At 63.0% G+C, this 18035-nt stretch overlaps 1 protein-coding gene across 1 annotated transcript; it reads right to left on the bottom strand.

Annotated features, from left to right (window-relative positions):
* Nucleotides 1–50: 50 nt before the first annotated feature.
* Nucleotides 51–17026, bottom strand: EPHB4 (EPH receptor B4). The gene is made up of 17 exons (XM_002711919.6): nucleotides 16480–17026; nucleotides 14081–14151; nucleotides 13628–13915; nucleotides 12738–13134; nucleotides 9485–9640; nucleotides 9040–9372; nucleotides 8720–8844; nucleotides 8005–8170; nucleotides 5593–5695; nucleotides 5401–5465; nucleotides 5191–5304; nucleotides 4859–5106; nucleotides 2364–2579; nucleotides 2083–2232; nucleotides 1638–1831; nucleotides 1338–1493; nucleotides 51–639 (listed from the first exon to the last, which is right to left on the bottom strand). The coding sequence occupies exons 1-17, from the start codon at nucleotides 16529–16531 to the stop codon at nucleotides 510–512; spliced, it is 2964 nt and encodes a 987-aa protein (XP_002711965.1). The 5' UTR covers nucleotides 16532–17026; the 3' UTR covers nucleotides 51–509.
* Nucleotides 17027–18035: the final 1009 nt, after the last annotated feature.

Here is an 18035-nt window from a genome sequence, read left to right on the forward strand (position 1 = left end):
CAGAACGAAAACAAAAGGGGAAGCAGAAAAACAAGACTGAGAACAACACGTAAGACTCCAAACCTTCAATATGAAGGCAGCCGATGGGGGAGGGGCATTTACAAGGGAGAATGATTGAGGTGGGGACGACAGCAGCAAGCAGGGGCCTCAGAGCCCAATGACTTCATCACTGGGCCGACGCCCCTCCTGCGTCCACGCCCGGTGGGCAGGCCAGTCGCCCCCGCTCTTTGGTCTGCAAGGTGAGGGCAGCACCTGGGGCGGAACTTCCTGTCCCTCAGGTCACACCCTGGGTCTGGGGGTCTCCGCCCAGGGTGGCGGGGAATGATTTCTCCACTCCCACAGGCAGGCAAGACCCCCACATCCTGTCTCTAAACTGCCAACTCCCCACTCCCATGGGTTCAAAGTGCAATCCAGCGGGGCCCAGGGTGGAGACCTCTGCCAAGTCCCCCTCCCGGCTCTGCCCCAGGAAGAACGGGAGGCCGTGTCCCCGGGGTGGGGGCTCCTGCAGGTCAGAACTGCGGCGCTGGTCCTCCTGACGCGCCTGGGGCTCCGGGCTTGGCCTGGGACTTCATGTGCTGGACACTGGCCAGGATTTTCTTCTGGTGTCCCGCCAAGGTGACTCCAATCCGGAGTAGGTCTCTGTGAAGGAAGAGGGCCCGGTGAGCCACACGGGGGGCGCTCCCCTGGCTGGCTGCAGAGCACTCCCGGGCCTCAGCAGCACCAGCCAATCAGGAGCGTGCAGCTGATGTCAACAGTGGGGAAGCAGTTTCCTGAGGGTTTAGGAGCCCTGTGGCAGCCCTGCGCAGCCAGAGAGGAGGTGGGGATAAGAAGGGGACCGCAGAGATCCCTTTGCCGGGGAAGGAGCCGTAGAAGGGCGGGGCACCTGCCACAAGAGAGCAGGTGCGAGTGGAGCCTCCCCCCCCTGGGGCAGACTGGTCGGGGCCCCTCTGTCCCAGGTTTCTATTCCTTCTACCGTTTCTTCAAACCCAGTGAGAAACAGCTCAGCCAAGCCTGGAGGAAAACAGTATTTGGGAGGCAGTGGACTCGTAAAACCATTTAACATTAAAGCTGGAAGGCATCTCCCAAACCCAGGCCCGTCTTCTCCTTTTATGGGTGGGAAGACAGAAGCAGAGTCCAGGCGTTGTTAATGTGAGAGCCGGCTGTGGAATGTAGATCGAGGCACAGAGATACAGATGGAGAGGCTGGAAGGCACCAGGGGCCAAGCTGGGCACCGCGGGCCGGCAGCCGCGACTGCTCTGAGGGCTCCCCTGGCCGTGGTGTAGAGCAGCGTTCTTGTGGGAAGTGAGGCCTCGCCCTGCCCTCCCGCCACCACTTACTCTGTGGAGATCTGGCTGACGAGCTCGAAGGAGCCAAACCCAGCAGCTGCGAAGCTCTCCTCGTATCTTCCCATCTTGATGGCTCGAAGCCACTCGCCCACCGAGCCAAAGGCTGAGTAGTGAGGCTGCCGTTGGTCCAGGAGTGGGTGGGAGGCACTGCGGGCAAGGGTGGGGAAGAACAGTGAGCCTGGGGATGCCCCCACCCACCCCCAAAGGGATGGGACCCCTGGGTGAGTGGGGGTTTGGGCTCTCAGTGGTAGCTGAGCGCAGCAAGGAGGGCCCTCGCTCTGGGGTCCTCACCCGCCATTCTCCCTGGCCACGATTTTGAGGCTGGCAGGGTTCCGGATCATCTTGTCCAAGGCGCTGACCACCTGGGGGAAGCGAGGCCGGGCGTTCCGGTCCTTCTGCCAACAGTCCAGCATGAGCTGGTGCAGGGAGGTGGGACAGTCTGGGGGCGGGGGCAGCCGGTAGTCCTGTTCAATGGCATTGATCACCTGGAATGAAGGGAAGAGGTGCCGGGGCAAAGTCACAGGGAGCCCCGACTGACTGCCGGGTTGGGAGCCACAGTCCCCCCTGGCCAGGGCTGAGGCTGGCTACGGCCAGATACCCCAGCGGCTCTTGGACTGTGTCAGACATTTTGACTCAAATATCAACTCTGCCACCCCCCATCCCAAGAACCCAACACTGGTGACTTGCTGGGAACCCCCACCCCAGGGAAACCCGGTAGGGCCTGGGACACACTTACATCCTGATTGCTCATGTCCCAGTAGGGCCGCTCCCCGAAGGACATCACCTCCCACATCACAATCCCATAGCTCCAGGCGTCGCTGGCCGATGTGAACTTCCGGAAAGCAATGGCCTCAGGGGCTGTCCATCGGATGGGGATCTTCCCTCCCTGCCGAAGGGGGAGGTACAGGTGGGCCGAGGGACTCGGGGGACCCGCCATGCTGCCCCGAACCAGGCCCCCGGGACCCCACCCTCCTCCGCCCCAAGAACCTAGCTCAGCCCCCGGCGCCCCAGCCTCACCAGCGAGCTCGTGTAGGTGGGATCGGAGGAGTTCTCTTCCAGGAAGCGGGAGAGGCCGAAGTCGGAGACCTTGCACACTAGGTTGCTGTTGACCAGGATGTTGCGCGCGGCCAGGTCTCGGTGCACGTAGCTCATCTCTGCGAGGTACCGCATGCCCGAGGCGATGCCCCGTAACATGCCCACCAGCTGGATGACCGTGAACTGCCCGTCGTTGAGCTGCAGGGCGCACAGAGAAAGGGGTGTGGTTAGGGCAGCCCACCACCGGTTCGCCCTGTCACATGCGGAGTCCTCTCCCTACTCCCAGGTGAGCCCTCCTGTCTCACCCACGGACTCGCACCTCTTACTATGCGTTTGGCCTCCACTATATGAAGATTTAAAGGTTTTTGTACCACGCGACATTTTTACACTCAGGAAATGTCCAGCTGATGCTTTGATGTGTTAGATCAGTGTACTTGTGTATGACTGCCAACAGTACTCTCACCCAGCCCTCCAGGACTGGTGAGCGGTGAGGAATTCGGGGGTGACCAGTGACCACAGCGCCAACCCAACCTTGACCAGGTAAACAAACCAATCTGTCCCACGCAGTCAACTGACCCCATATTCCGGGTTCAGCTAGGGTGCAGGGGACCCTCAGCAGCCCCACAGGGCCAGAGACACCGAGTCTACAGAGCACATTCCAAATCTGTCCTCCACACCTGCGCCTTCCCTGGGCCTTGGGAGCGTACAGACGCGTGGGAACAGCACTGGACACGTTCCGTGGAGACCTCGCTCTCTCCCGGACCCTCCCTCTCACCTGCCAGCTAGTCCAGCCTCCCACACCTGTCCCAGATCCACTTCTCCACACCCCCGGATGACAGCGGTGACACGCGCCCCCAGCACCCAGCCAAAGGGACTTCAGTCATCTCCCTCTTTCACCCCATCCCTCCAAAAGCTTGCCCCAGCACCCCCCGTCACAACCCACCATCGCCCCTCTGCTCTGTGGCCAAGGTTCAGCCACATGGGCCTCCTGTGTCTTAGTGTGCCGAGTTCTGCCCACTCGGCTCTCCCCTCTTCTCACCTCCGGCCCTTGCTCATCCACCCAGGTGTCCCTTGATCTCCCAGCGACCACTGTCCCCCTTCAGGAGGTACCAGCGTCACAACACAGACTCCTGGGACCACCAGGGAGGGACCGGGCCGGAGAGAGCTGGTGACTCCTGATGGGAACCACGTGAAGCAGCACCCCCCAAATGTAGTACAGCCCCAGACGTTTAATTGCAAACTCATCAAGACATTAGAGCCGCTCTGGTGAGGAGTAACAGAAACGAAACGACCCCATGACGTTTCTAAGAACAAGGGGACGAGGGTCCAGACTAGGAGGTGCTTGGGATTTAGAGAGGCTTAAAAATACATTTCCCAGGGGCTGAGGGGCGGGGGGTGTGGCCCAGCGGGTTAAGCTGCCACCTGCAGTGCAGTCCCGGCTGTGCCACTTCCGACCCGGCTCCCTGCTAATTCACCTGGGCAAAGCAGTGAATAGTAGCCCGAGTGCTTGGCCCCTGCACCTGCATGGGAGTCCCGGATGAAGTGCCTGGCTTCGGCCTGGCCCAGCCCTGGCCATTGCAGCCGTTTGGAGAATGAATCAGCAGAGAGAATCTTTCTCTGTCTCTCGCTCTTTATCTGTGACTCCAACTTCCAAATAAATAAATCTTTAAAAAAAAATCATCAGCTGTTAAGCCTAGCCCTGACCTAGGTATCCCGTTACATGCAGTGCTGTTCTATGTAGGAGAATGTTTTCAAGAAATACACCCAGTAAAGTTAAAAAAAGACCAGAACTCAGTAAAACCCATTAAGACAGAGATCAACAGGCCCTTCCCACGCCGACCCGTCACTTCCACGATTCTGTTTGCCGTCTGCCTGTCTGAGCTGCTTTGTCTACTCGTTAACTTTCAGAGCAGAAACCCCGTGCACCACGTCCTTGGCTCGCCTCCCAGGGCCAGGACGGCGGCTAGCACACACACAGGAGGCACTCGGTAAATATTTGCCGAAAGAACGGGGCAGGCGCTTGGCTGACGCTCGCGTCCGCACGCAGGAGGGCCTGGGTTTGAACCCCAGCGCTGCCTCCCCTGCGGCTCCCTGCTAACATGCACTCCGGGAGGCAGCAGGGGATGGCTCGAGTACTTGGGTCCTTGCTAGCCACACGGGAGACCTGGAGGGAGTTGCAGCTCCTGGCTCTGGCCTGACCTAGCCCAGGGATGAACCAGCAGAGAGATCTCCACCTCTCTGCTTTCAGACAAGCGTGAGAACCCAATTTCTTAAAAACGGAAGAATGACAAACACCTGCTGGATGGGTCAGCGGAGCTTCCCAAGGAGGCCGAGGGAAAAGGGGGTTCCCAGGAACTCGGCCTCTCCCTCACAGGAACCCAAGGGCAGCAGACTGCAGGGCGGGGAAGGGGCTGTGGGCCCCGAGCCCGCCTGGCCTCTGCTGCTGGCCGCCCAGGCCAGCACGGCAGGCAGCTCACCCGCAAGAAGGAGTCCAGGGCGCCGTTCTCCATGAACTCCGTGAGGATCATGACGGGCACGCTGTTGGTGACCACGCCCTCGAGGCGAATGATGTTGGGGTGCTCGAACTGGCCCATGATGGAGGCCTCGCTCAGGAACTCCCGCCGCTGGCGCTCCGTGTAGCCGCCTTTCAGGGTCTTGATGGCCACGCAGCTTTCCTTCTTCCCGGGGGCCTTGAGCCGCCCCCTGCACACCTCTCCAAACTCACCTGCGGCAGGCAGGGCAGGGCTCAGCCACCTCCCGCCCGGCGCGGCCCCACCCCCGCCGCTGCGCCCGGGACCCTTCCTCTTACCTGCGCCAATCACCTCTTCGATCTTCACATAGGAGACGTCGATCTCTTTGGCAAACTCCCGCACAGCCTCATTGGGGTCTTCGTAAGTGAAGGGGTCAATGTAGACCTTAGTACCTGCGGAATGATGCTGGGCCCGTGAGCTGGGCGGGGACGGCCCCCCCACCTGGGACGGTCCCCCGCCCCTGCAGCCCCGAGGACGGCCTGACCCACCGTGCCCGATGAGATACTGCCCGTGTTTGTCCGAGTATTCCGCATCTCTACCGCTGCTCTGCTTCCTGGGGACGGGAAAGCAGCACGGGGTAAACCCAGGCGCCGGTCCCCACGCCCCCGCAGAGGAGCCCGGGGCAGGGAGGGGCAGGGAGGGAGAAGGCGCAGGGCCTCTGGGGGCCTCCGGGGCCTCACCTGAGGCAGAGAATGGCGATGATGATGACCACCAGCACCAACACCACGCCCACGACCGCCGTGCCCGTGATCAGGGCGAGCTGCTCCCGCCAGCTGTCCGTCTCTGTGGAGGAGGGGCTGCTCAGCAGGCGACTCGGGCCCCCCGGGAGCTGAGGGCTCCCGAGGACACGGCGGGGCGGGGCAGAGTGTGGAGCCGACAGTGGACGGCAAACTCTTCCCCTACGGGCTGTGGGCGCCGCCCCAGTTCCCAACCTTATCACTCCCAGAACAGCTTGGATTTTGTCCAGTGAGCGATATGAGGGGACTTCAGAAAGCTCACGGCAAAACGGAAAGAAGAGATAAGCTCATCAGGGCCGGCGCTCTGGAGTAGCAGGCTACGCCTCTGGTTGGGTGCTGGCATCCCACCTCGGCTTCCCAGGTGGCAAGGCAGTGGAGGGTGGCTCAAGTCCTTGGGCCCCTGCACCTGCATGGGAGACCTGGAAGAAGCTCCTGGCTCCTGCCTTCGGATCAGCTCTGCTCCAGCCGCCGTGGCCATTTGGGGAGTGAACCAGCAGATGAAGATCTTTCTCTAACTCTGCCTCTCCAATAAATCTTTCCTAACATAAATCCCTGCAGTTTTTTTTAAAAATACGAGACTTTTAAAAATATTTATTTGAAAGAGCATCAGAGAGAGAGGGAGCGAGACCTTCCATCCACTGGTTCACTCTCCAAATGGCCACAACAGCTGGGGCTGCGCCGCGCTGAAGCCAGGAGCCAGGAACTCCTTCCGTGTCTCCTACACGGCTGCAGCGGCCCGAGAGCCTGGGTCATCTGTGCGGCCTGCCCTCGTGCACCAGCAGGGAGCTGGATGGGAAGCGGAGCAGCCAAGAACCAGCGCTCGGACGTGGGATCCCAGTGTCATGAGCCATGGCGTAACCGGCTGCACAACGCGGCCCCAAATACGAATCCTGCATGAACATTTTGAAGATCCGTCGTACACTAAGTCTCGTTTGCATGAGGGGTCCCACAGGCAAAGAATTAAAAAGGATGCAGAGCCCAAGGTGGAAAACCACCCGGTGGGAAAATGAAGATGAGGACGACGCGCTGTACCAATGCCGCGGGGAGGGCTCAGCCATATCAGAAGAGACGACCTCACACATGGCCGACACGCGGGGGCCTCGCACACTCGGGCTGAATGAAAGCCCCTGCAGGCAAGGCCGCGTGGCGCACGCCTCTGTTTAGGACACCCCAGAATATCCCACTCCATACGGACAGAAGCAGGTGAGGGTTTGCCCGGGTCTGGTGGTACTGGGAGGAGGCCGAGGGATACGCCGTCTCTTTTTGGGGGTGCAGAAAAGCACCCGTGATGAACTATGGTGAGGCTTGCATCATTCTGTGAGTGTACTAAATGCTCCCAGGAGGCCGGCGCTGTGGCGTAGTGGGCTAAGCCTCTGCCTGCAGTGCCGGCATCCCATATGGGCGCCGGTTCGAGACCTGGCTGCTCCACTTCCGATCCAGCTCCCTGCTGTGGCCTGGGAAAGCAGTGGAGGATGGCCCAAGTCCTTGGGCCCCTGTACCCACGTGGGAGACCTGGATGAAGCTCCTGGCTCCTGCCTTCAGCCTGGCCCAGTCCAGGCTGTTGCAGCCATTTGGGGAATGAACCAGTAGATGGAAGATCTGTCTCTGTTTCTCTCTTTTTCTCTAACTCTGCCTTGCAAATAAATAAATAAATCTTAAAAAATTTGTGTACTTTAAATGGGTGGGAATTACATCTCAGTTGCATACTTAGAAACAGCAGCAAGGCTTAGAGAAGGAGCGGTGCGTGCGGCCGGCGCTGTGGCGTAGCGGGTAAAGCCGCAGCCTGCAGTGCCAGCATCCCATGTGGGTGCCAGTTTGAGTCCTGGCTGCTCCACTTCCCATCCAGCTCTCTGCTATTGCCTGGGAAAGCAGTAGAGGATGGCCCAAGTCCTTAGGCTCCTGCACCCGCATGGGAGACCCGGAAGAAGCTCCTGGCCATTGTAGCCATTTGGGGAGTGAAGCAGTGGATGGAAGACCTCTCTCTCTGCCTCTATAATTCTGCCTTTCAAATAAAATAAATAAGAAGCCGGTGCAGCACACTTCGGGGCCTGCCCACTCCATCCTCAAAGCTCCTCCCACTGGGGCTTCAAGACGCCCCCATTTGACCGGATGAGGGGGTGGGGGCGGGGGCCTGGGCTCAAGTTGCTGTTCAAGGTCACTGAGGCCAGCAAGCAGCCAAGGTGGACTTCACACCCAGCCGCCTACGCTGCCCTGCTGGGCCGTGCCTCCTGGCCAAGAGGAGGAGGAGGAGGAGGAGGAGTAAGAGGAGGAGGAGGAGGAGAGGTGTGAGGTCGTGGCTTTTTTTGTGGGACAGAGGCGAGGCCTCCCACCCCCACCGCGTCCCCCCAGGCTCACCGTCCAGCTGGGTCTGGCTGTGGTGCTCCTGGCCAAAGGGCCCGTAGCCGGCCTCAGAACGCGCGCGCACCTGCACCAGGTAGCTGGCTCCCCGCTTCAGCCCCCGCAGCTCCGCCCGGTTTTCCGATGTCTTCAGGAACCTCACGCTGCTGGGGCCCTCGGCACCCTGTCCAGGAGGAGGAGGGGTCGGGGGTCAGCCAGGGCCCCCAGTGTCTGCTCTCCTTGCCCTGCCCCCCGACACCCCGGGTCCATCACCAGCGTCACGTGCTGTTGAGGCCGAAGAGGCCTTGAGCTCCAGCGTGCAGGCACCGGCTGTGTTTGGCACTCAGTGCACAGCCCGAGCGCCGGGGACTACGGTGTGGTTTGGGAATATTTGCATAGACAACCATGAGCTGTCTTGGGGTTGAAATCCAGGTCTAACCAGGACATTCACGTATGTTTCATTTACACTTCATATACATAACCAGCAAGCAACTCTAAAGGGCAGCGCTGGCGCCTGTGTTCCGGCCCAGGTACAGAACTCTCCACCGTGCTCTGAAGGTTCCAGATACGCGTCCGTATCTGCAGGACGTCCGGCAGCAGCTCCGGGTGAGTCCTCTATTCTACAGAGCAGCCCGCCAGGAGCCGGCCAGAGGTCCCACCGCCCGCGGGCAGCAGCCCCGACACCCAGGCGCCCCCGGCCCGCCCAGACCGCCGGGCCCGAGCGTGGCCTCACCTTCTCGTGGTACTTGACCTCATAGTCCAGCACAGCGCCGCTGGGTGCCCGGGGCACGGCCCAGGCCAGGCTCAGGCTGCTGGGCGAGGAGCGCGTGACCCGGATGTCGGACACCGCGGGAGGCACTGCGGGATGGGGAGACAGACGCATGGGGCCCCGCACCTGTCCCCGCCCTCCGGCTATCTCCTGACTTCCCTCCTCGGCTCTCCGGGCAGCCTGCCTTGGTGTCTTCCTCACGCGCTCTGCCCCTTGCCCCCTGCCTGGGAAGCCCGGGTCCTCCCTATGCCCATGCCCCACCCCGCCCCCTCCGGCCGTCTCACCTTCGCGGTCAGTGGTGACATTGACCAGCTCAAACGGGACAGGCCCGCTGGCTAAGGAGGACACCCCGTTCAAGGCGGAGACCTCAAACGTATAGGTGAAGTCAGGACGCAGCCCGCGGACCGCCACCCAGGGCTCCACCAGGTCCCGGGGGCCAGGGTCGAAGGTCAGGTCCCCCCCGCAGGGCGTGCAGGAGCCTCCCGGGCGGCACTCGCGGCAGCGGACGGCGTAGGTGAGGTCCTCCCGGCCGCCGGACTCGAGGGGCGCGCTCCACTCCAGGTGCAGGGCGGAGCCGTTCAGGCGGGAAACCACGCTCCGTGGGGCGGAGGGAGGGGCTGCGGAGACCACCAGAGCCTCAGGGCGGGGAGGGGGCGGCGGATGGGGCAGCCTGGACCTCTCCCCGCGGCGACGGCCTGTTCCACCCGGCCCGCGGTGCTGGTCACTTACTGGTGCAGGGTGCGCTCTGGGGGTCTGTGCGCGCCCGGAAGTACCCAATGCGACACTGGCAGACAGCTGACCCGATGGTGTTGGAGTGGCTGTTGGCCGGGCACGGCTGGCAGGAGCCCTCGCCCGACAGGGGCTTGAAGGTGCCCTGGCCACAGGCTGAGACAGAGAGACAGAGAGAGAGGATCATCAAAGCTGCTCTTAGCCTGGTCCAGAGACAGCAGCAGTGAACGCCCAGCGGACGGCTTTTACGCAGTCTCCTTGCCTCGCCTTAGGCTAGGTGAGCGACAGGCCAGGCTTAGCAGAAGTCTGACAAATCAAAGCTGAAGCCGGACACTGGAGAGCAGTGCTCCCCCGCAAAGGAAACCATCCAGCAGGAGGGTCGCTCCCGTCACAAACGCAGGTCTCCTCCAACGGCGAATTTCAACACAGCTCAAGGGTCTTGGTTGGGGGTTGGCGCTGTGGCGCAGCGGGTCAGGCCGCCGCCTGCAGCATCGGCATCTCATATAGGCGCTGGTTCTAGTCCTGGCTGCTCCACTTCTGATCCAACTCTCTGCTATGCTACGGCCTGGGAAAGCAGTAGAAGGTGGCCCAAGTCCTTGGGCCCCTGCACCTGTGCGGGAGACCCAGAAGCAGCTCCTGACTCCTGGCTTCGGATCGGCACAGTTCCGGCTGTTGCAGCCAACTGGGGAGTGAACCAGCGGATGGAAGACCTCTCTCTCTCTCTCGCTCTGCCTCTCCTCTGTATAACTCTTTCAAATAAATAAATAAATCTTTAAAAATAAAAAAAGAGTCTTGGTTTTGGGATTCTTTCGTACACCTATGTCTTTGCAGGTTCTAGGCACGTTCTGATTTCTTACCACCCACGCTCCCTTGCAGAGAGCTCAGAGTAGCCCTGGTTCCCTAAGGTTCCTTTTTTCTTTTTTTTTTTTTTTTTTGACAGGCAGAGTGGACAGTGAGAGAGACAGAGAGAAAGGTCTTCCTTTTGCCGTTGGTTCACCCTCCAATGGCCGCCGCTGCAGCCGGCGCACCGCACTGATCTGATGGCAGGAGCCAGGAGCCAGGTGCTTCTCCTGGTCTCCCATGGGGTGCAGGGCCCAAGCACCTGGGCCATCCTCCACTGCACTCCCTGGCCACAGCAGAGAGTTGGCCTGGAAGAGGGGCAACCGGGACAGAATCCGGCGCCCCAACCGGGACTAGAACCCGGTGTGCCGGCGCCGCAAGGTGGAGGATTAGCCTATTGAGCCACGGCGCCGGCCTCCCTAAGGTTCCTTTTTAAACGTCCCGTTTGTCCGTATGTTCTGGATGGCACCCACTGTGTCACCCCTGATGACCTCTGTGTGTCCTTGCACCCCCTACAGGACAAAGGGGCTTTAACCTCTGCAACAGAGCCAGAGCCTTCCATGACTTCCTCCTCGGGAACTTGCATGGTTACAGCTTTGTTTCTAATGTAGCAATAAAGTTCTAAGTATCAGGGGGAAAAAAGCTGCTTTTAATGCTGCATGAAGTGCCAAGGGGGAAAAGAGGCGAAAGATCTCACAGAATCCTCCCCGCTGGGAGGAGAAGGCGACCCTCCCTCCCCAGCACAGCGTCTACCCTTTCTTTTCCTAAGATTTATGTATTTGAAAGGCAGAGTTACAGAGAGACAGAGACAGAGAGAGATCTTCCATCTGCTGGTTCACTCCCCAAGGGGCCACAGTGTCCAGGCCAAAGCCAAAGCTTCTTCTGGGTCTCCCATGCAGGTGCAGGGGCCCGAGCGCTTGGGCCATCTTCCACCGCTTCCCCGTGTGCATTAGCAAGGAGCTGGATTGGGAAGTGGAACAGCCAGGACTCGAACCGGCACCCAGATGGATGCTGGCACGGCAGGCTGCAGCTAACTCACCACGACACAGCAGCGGCCCCAGCCCCTTTCTGACTCTGACCTTGGCCGCCTGGTGAAGCCCCCGCTCAGAACAATGACTTTAAACGGACAGCACAGGGTTGGGACGGCAGCGTAGTGAGTTACATCAATGCCGGGATTCCATGTGGGCGCCAGTCAGTCCTGGCTTCTCTGCCTCTGAACCGGCTCCTGCTAATGCGCCTGAGAGAGCAGCAGAGGGCTCTGGCCACCCACCTGGGAGACCTGCACAGAGCTCCAGGCTTCTGGTTTCAGCCTGGCTCAGCCCCACCCGTTGCAGCCACTTGGGGAGTGAACCAGCAGATGGAAGATCTCTCGCGCGCTCTCTCCCTCTATCCCTGTAACTCTGCCTTTCAAAAAAGTAATTAAGCGGCTGGCGCATGGCCGGCAGTGCTGGCATCCCATGTGGGCGCTGGTTGGAGTCCCGGCTGCTCCACTTCTGATCCAGCTGGATCCAGTCCTTGGGCTCCTGCACCTGTGTGGGAAACTCGGAAGAAGCTCCTGGCTTCAGATTGGCGCAGCTCCGGCTGTTGTGGGCAATTGGGGAGTGAAACAATGGATGGAAGACCTCTCTTTCTCTGGCTCTACCTAACTCTTTTCAAATAAACAAAATAAAATTTTAAAGGAAAACCTTCTGAATAAGTAAATGGGCATCATTAAATACCCAGGACTACAAAGGAAGCTGAGACGCAGAGAGCAAAAGGTGAACAGACAAGGTCAGGATGGAGGAGCAGGTGCGTTTCTTTAGTAACAAGACATAGAAGCTTCTGTGACATCAAATTCACGGTGAGCGAGAACCACGCCCTGCGGTTCTGGGGACACCCGGAGTGGGTTGTCAGTGCCGGTGACGGCAACGTGGCCGATGCCCAAGCCTCAGGCCCTGCGCTGTTGGCGCCCCGGGTGGAACGAGTGGTCAAGTTCAGGTGGAGAATGAGTGACAAGGGAGGCACCTGTCCCCTGCAACAAAGCTCAAGGGTTCCCTACAATTTTACAAAATCCAGCTTAAGACGCGAAGCAGTGGATGGAGATCTCTCTCTGTGTCTCTCCCTCTAACTCTGCCTTTCAAATCAATAAAATAAATTAAAAAGCGCAGAGCCCACGACACCTCTGTCCCGAGCCTGACAAGGCGTCCCCTGCCCAAGGACCGTCCTGCATCCTGGACCAGCCTTGAGAAGAATGCAAGAAGCAGAGGAGCTGGGGGGGGGGGTGGTCTGGAAGTGAGAGGGGGCTTCGAACTCTGCCGGGGGCTCTGGGAACACCAAGGATGCTCCAGAGAGGCCCGTATGTTGGTCCAACAGCAGGGGACAGAACCCCCAACCTCCGCCACAGGCGTCCTCACGGGCAGGCTCCGGCCCTTACCTCTGCACTTGGTGTTTCCCTCGGCGGCCTCATACCCGGGGCCACAGCTGCAGCCCGTGACCGGCTGCTCGGCCCACTGGCCGTCCTCCCGGCAGTACAGGCTGGGGGTGGGCCCAGGGGCAGGGACAGCGTCGGCCACGCAGCTGCCCGCCACGGGCACCACGAGCTCCCGGGGCACGGTCTCCGGGAAGCGGGTCAGGTTCACAGTGAGCTGGGCGCACTTCTTGTAGAAGAGGTGCAGGGACAGCAGGGCCATGCAGGCGCCCTGGTCCTGGAAGGCCAGGTAGAAGCCGGCCTTGCTGAGCGGGCCCAGACGCAGCGTCTTGATGTTCACCTTCCCAGTGGCCTCGGCCCCGGGCCGCTTCCGGGTCAGGTGCTCTGCGGCCACCGTGTCCACCTGCAGGGGCCGGGACAGACTCTGCTGCAGTCCACACTTCCGCAAGGACCCAGGGCGCCATCCTCCCGGCTCACCCTCCCCTTGGCCTCCTCCGCTAATCCCAGCCTCTGTCCTGCGCACCTGCCCCGCTGGGCCCTGACCTCAGAGAACCACAGAGGAGTGATGGAGTCTGATGAGACCAGGGTGGGAGAATCCGCCATGGCGCGGGGACGCGGCGCACAGGCAGGGTTGGCGCGAGAGTCGGGGAGGGGGCAGCTAGGGCGGGGGCTGCAAAAAGCCGAGGCAGCCAAGGAGTGGGGGGAGGCAGCGGGGCCGGAGCACAGCGGGGCCCAGGTGACCACGGGAGCAGCTTGAAGGCCTGGCCTTGGCACAGGACGGGGAGGGCTTCCCGGGCAGCCTGTCCAGGGGTGCACCTGCTCCCAGGAAGCCCGACCCATTCCCTGGAGGCCATGGCCCAGCCCCAGGGGTGGGGGGAGGGGGGACGCCTGCGCACCTTGATGTAGGGGTTCTCCATCCAGGCCGGCGTGAGGGCCGTGGCCGTGTCGGCGTCGCTCTCGTAGTAGAAGACGGTGAAGGTCTCCTTGCAGGAGCGGCCGGCGCGGGGCAGCGATAGGCACTCCAGCATGGTGAAGCGCAAGGTGGCGTACACGTGCACGGCGCCGCGGCGAGGGACCCAGCCCGTGCGTAGCCAGTGCGCCAGCCCCGGCGCGCGCTGCACGTCGCACACCTCGTAGGTGCGCACGCTGTGCTGCTCCTCGTCCAGGCCGCTCAGCTCCTCCCACTGCACAGGGGAAGGGCGTGCGTGGGCATGGGGGTCCCTGGGGAGGGGCCCACGGGGACACCTGCTAGGCTGGGGGGGGCAGCGGGCACAGGTGGTGGTGGTGAGGGGTATTCCCTCCTGCCTCGGTTTCCCTCCACAGCCCCAGCTCCCAGGTCCAGCTCGTACCTGCCCCTCCACCTGCGGGAACGTCACCCACTTCAGATCGGCAGTTTCCATCTTGGTGTTCAGTAGGGTTTCTAAGACGACAGGGAGACAGTCAGTCTGGGTCGGGCAGACAGGGCTGCTGGGGGATGAGACAGGTGCAGCACCCCGGCTCCCAGAGCAGGGGGGGACCTGCCCTCTGCACCGCCCCCACCCCGCCCAAGCCTCTGCTCTGAGTGTCAGCTCCACCCCCGGCAGCTGGCGGGCACCAGCAGGCCCTCAGGACACCCCCAGAGAGGCTGTGTCCTGTGGGAGGAGTGGAGAGCAGCAGCCTGCAAGGGAACATGGGTCGGCGGCTCAGACACGGGTCTTGCCCGAGCCCTGCCCTGCCCCGGCCAGGGGGCTGCTGTCACGCACACGTCCATCTCACGCCCCACATGCCTGTCCCAAAGTCCAACTCAGGCCATCCCCACCCTGCTCCTCTCCCAGCCCCAACCCCCTCCCGCAGCCACAGCCCAGTCTCTCCCTCCCTCACAGCGGTGGAGCCCCCTCCTCTCATTCCCGCCTCCCCCAGCAGCGTGCCACCTTCGGAGGAAGTGCAGGGGGCTGGGACGCTTGGGTTCCCGGCCCAGCCCGGCCCGGCCCCTGCAAAGGCCTCACATCTGGATTTGGTTACGGGAAGGGAGAGGGGAGGAGGCTGCAGGGGTGTGCACGAGCGGCTGGGGGGGGGGGCATGAGCACACCTGGCCCTGCGGCAGCAGTGGCGGGCAGGGAGGGGTCGGGGGCCGAGGAGGAGCCCCACGGGCCCTGGCAGTGGAGGGCGGGGGGCAGGAGGATGGGCACGGAGAGGGAGAGGCGGCACCCAGGGGACTTAGCAGCACAGCTGGGCCCGGGCACACACCCTCCCCATGAAGGCTGCAGGCAAGGTGGGTGGGGTGACCTCCTCCCAGGGCCCAGGCGCTGGCCAGGTGGCCACCGGGTAGGGGCTGGGTGGGAAGCCAGCCAGCCCGAGGTGAGGCCCGGGGGCCCCCATGGGTGTCAGGAGACAGCCCGGCATGCTGGGGACAGGATGCCCGGGTTCTGGGAAGGGGGTGGAAAGAGGCTGCTGTCTCCACCCTCCATTGTTCGGCCTGGATAGCGTTTTCCTGTCTCTGATTTGCACACTGTCTCTGCTCAGGGCTGTCTTCCCTACCTCACTTTCTCTCCCACTCCAGCTGGCTCCGGCCTCACTGTCAGTTCACCTGCCTCTCTTGGCTCGGCCCCCCTCCCTTCTTGTTCCTGTCACCACCTCTCCTTCCTCTTCTGCTTCCCACCCCTCGCCTTCCTTGGAGGGGGTCACATGACTTTGGATACATTAACATGTCCAAGCCTCAGTTTCCTGATCTGTGAAATGGGACAATCCTATCTCCCACCCCCTGCAGTAAAGTAACATTTACACTGGGCTTGGGATGCACTCAGATAACAGTTTCAGAACTGCATTTCCTGAACTTGGCATCTTTGCTCCCAGCCACAGGTTCATCCCGGTGCCGCCTCTGCCCCCTGTTCTCTCCTGGGAGCTGCACAGGCCTCGCCTTGCTCGGCCCCACACCCTGCCTTTGATCCCTGGCCCGGAGCAGAGCTTCCCAGCCCCAGCCCTGCAGGAGAGGAGCCTTCCAACCGCTTTTGATTCCTTCCCTTGGGCAGCCCCCCATGGCCCACCCCCCAGAGACCCCTTTGATTCCAGGCAGTGGAGGGGGCGGGGGACAGGGGAGGCAGCTCATGGTGATTAGGGCCAGGGGAGGTCTGGAAGTGCTCTTGGCCCCCCCACCCCCTCCAGGGGACCCCGCTGGGGAAAAGGGGCAAGTGCAGGAAGAAGTAGCAATTTGGAGAGCCCAGGAGGTGGTGGCCAGCCCGAGGGAGGGCCGCACGGGGCTCCTAGGACTGGGGTCTTGGTGGCATTCAGCGGGGTGGGGTGCAGCCTGGAGCTTTGGAAGGGGCCCCGGCGCCGGCTGCAGCCCCAGGTGTGGACGCTAATGAAAAGGCCCAGCGTGAAGTTCTGCACGCCTGCCCTCCAGCCCCAAGGAGCCCCGGCGGGGTGCGGGAGAGGAGGGGAGGGAGGCAGAAACTTTGGGGATAGTTTGGGAGCCTGGGGTGGGGAGGAAGGGGCGGCTGCCGAGCGCCGTTGGCATCGGGAGTTAAGTCTGGGGGAGCCGCGGCAGGGGCACGTCCCGGGCTGCAGCGCGACTCCATCTCTCTCCCAAACAAAAGAAAGCTCCACTCCCCGCCGGGCGCCTCCTCCCCGCCCCCTCCCGCCCCTGCGCTATTGGTCCCAAGTGTTTGGGAATGGGGGTGCCGGGATCGGGATGCGGAGAGCGCGGCCCCTCGACTCCCAAGCCCAACTTTGGGGGGCCCAGAAGTGGCGGGACGCCCCTAGGGAAACTCACCTTCCAACGCGGCGGCGAGGGAAGCCCAGCAGAGCAGCGCCCGGAGCTCCATGGCGCCGCCGCACTCCGAGCTGGATCCGATCCGAGTTTGGGGGGCCCTAGCCCCCCCAGTTCTGAGCCCTCCCTGGGCGGGCGGACGCCGACTTCCCGCGCGGGACTCTCGGTCGGGGCCCTCAGCGCGGGCCCATGCGGGCGCGCCGGGCACCGGGCGGCGGCGCCCAGGTGTGGCCCCGCGTCTCCGCCGCGCGCGCGCGGGCGCCCGGCCGGCCGGGGGGCGTCCTGGCAGTGGTCGCGCCGGGCGGGCGGGCGGGCGCAGCGCAAGACGTGGCTGGAGTCGGGGTCCCCCCGGGGCCTCGGGGTCCCGCCCCGGCTGGCTGGGGGTGGGCCGGCCGCTCGCGGTCTCCCCCCCTCCCTGGAGTGGCGCCGCTCGCGCAGCTGGGCCGAGTGCGCGGACGGGGAGGGTGGGAGCCCGAGCGCCGACGGAGTGGGAGGGAGGGAGACTGCGGCGCGGAGCCGGGCGGGCCGAGCCGGGGCTGGGCCGGGCCGGGACTGGGCCGGGCGGCGCCTGGCCCGGGAGGGAGGGGCGCTCGGGGGGGCGGGGCAGCTCCCCCCCCCAGCCCGGGCTCAGCCAGAGGGGCTCGGGCGCGCTGATTGGAGCGCGCGCTGCTGAATAATTCATGAGGGAAGCGGAGCGGGGCGCCGAGCGGAGCAGGTCGGGAAGTTGGGAGAAAGTTTGGCGAGGGGGGAGGGGCGGCTGGCGAGGAGCCGGGGGACCGCCCAGACGTGCCCGGCAGCCGTGCGCCCTGCCCCGGACGGCGCGTGTTGGGGCCGGGGCCCCGGGAACCCCTGGGAAAGGCCCGAGTCCCGCAGGCACCACGGAGCGGGGAAGTACGTTCCGCGACGCGGAGGGCCGCGCGGGCACGCGTGCGTGTGCGCTGCACGCACAAAGCCCACTCTAATCTTGCGAGACCGCGCGCCCAGGTGCTCCCACTGCCCCTAGTTGGCGCAGGGGGCTGCGTTCTGGGGGAAACTGGTGCAAGCTGTTTGGAAGGGGGAGGATCGCCCAACAGACCCCGCGACAGCAGTGCCAGCAGCGTTGCATAAAATTAAGTGCAGGGAACCCGCTGTGCGCGCACCCCGGCGCAGAGACGCTGGGGCGTGGGCCAAGGTGGGGAGAGGGAAAAGTCGAGGGAGCGAGGTGCACGGAAGGTGGGTGTGTCGGGAGGGCGAGGGGCCCTGGCGGGGTTCCACGTCCCCCCTCGCACTCTCACCGCCACGTTTCGGGGGCTCCCCCGCCGCCTGCAGCCGTGACCCCAGGGGCTGGAGCTGGGTCTACTCCGGCTGTCTTTCCTGAGGCTGCTTCCTGTCTGGCTCCTGGGGGCCCTCGGGTTGGCTGGGAGGGGCCCTTCCTCTTTGCCAACGCCCCCCATCCATCACTTGGGGGGAGGGTGCGGAAAAGCCGTGCTCCTGCCGCCAGCCCCCCTTCTCCCCCGAGGCACCTAGCGCGTGGGTCACCCGCGGACTTGGAAGGAAAGGCTTAGACCTAAAAAGTCCTT

This window comes from Oryctolagus cuniculus, chromosome 19, assembly GCF_051225735.1.
Source record: "Oryctolagus cuniculus isolate XC-2025 breed Fujian yellow rabbit chromosome 19, ASM5122573v1, whole genome shotgun sequence".
Lineage (NCBI taxonomy): Eukaryota > Metazoa > Chordata > Mammalia > Lagomorpha > Leporidae > Oryctolagus > Oryctolagus cuniculus.

What these genes read in the sequence shown, in the direction of transcription:
- EPHB4 (XM_002711919.6), bottom strand. Translation starts at nt 16,531, where the DNA reads ATGGAGCTCCGGGCGCTGCTCTGCTGGGCTTCCCTCGCCGCCGCGTTG. An exon ending in AGGTCAAGTACCACGAGAAG is followed by an intron (nt 8,171 to 8,719) that starts GTGAGGCCACGC and finishes CCTCCTGGACAG; the next exon opens with GGTGCCGAGGGCCCCAGCAG. An exon ending in CCCTGGACTCCTTCTTGCGG is followed by an intron (nt 2,580 to 4,858) that starts GTGAGCTGCCTG and finishes TGCGCCCTGCAG; the next exon opens with CTCAACGACGGGCAGTTCAC.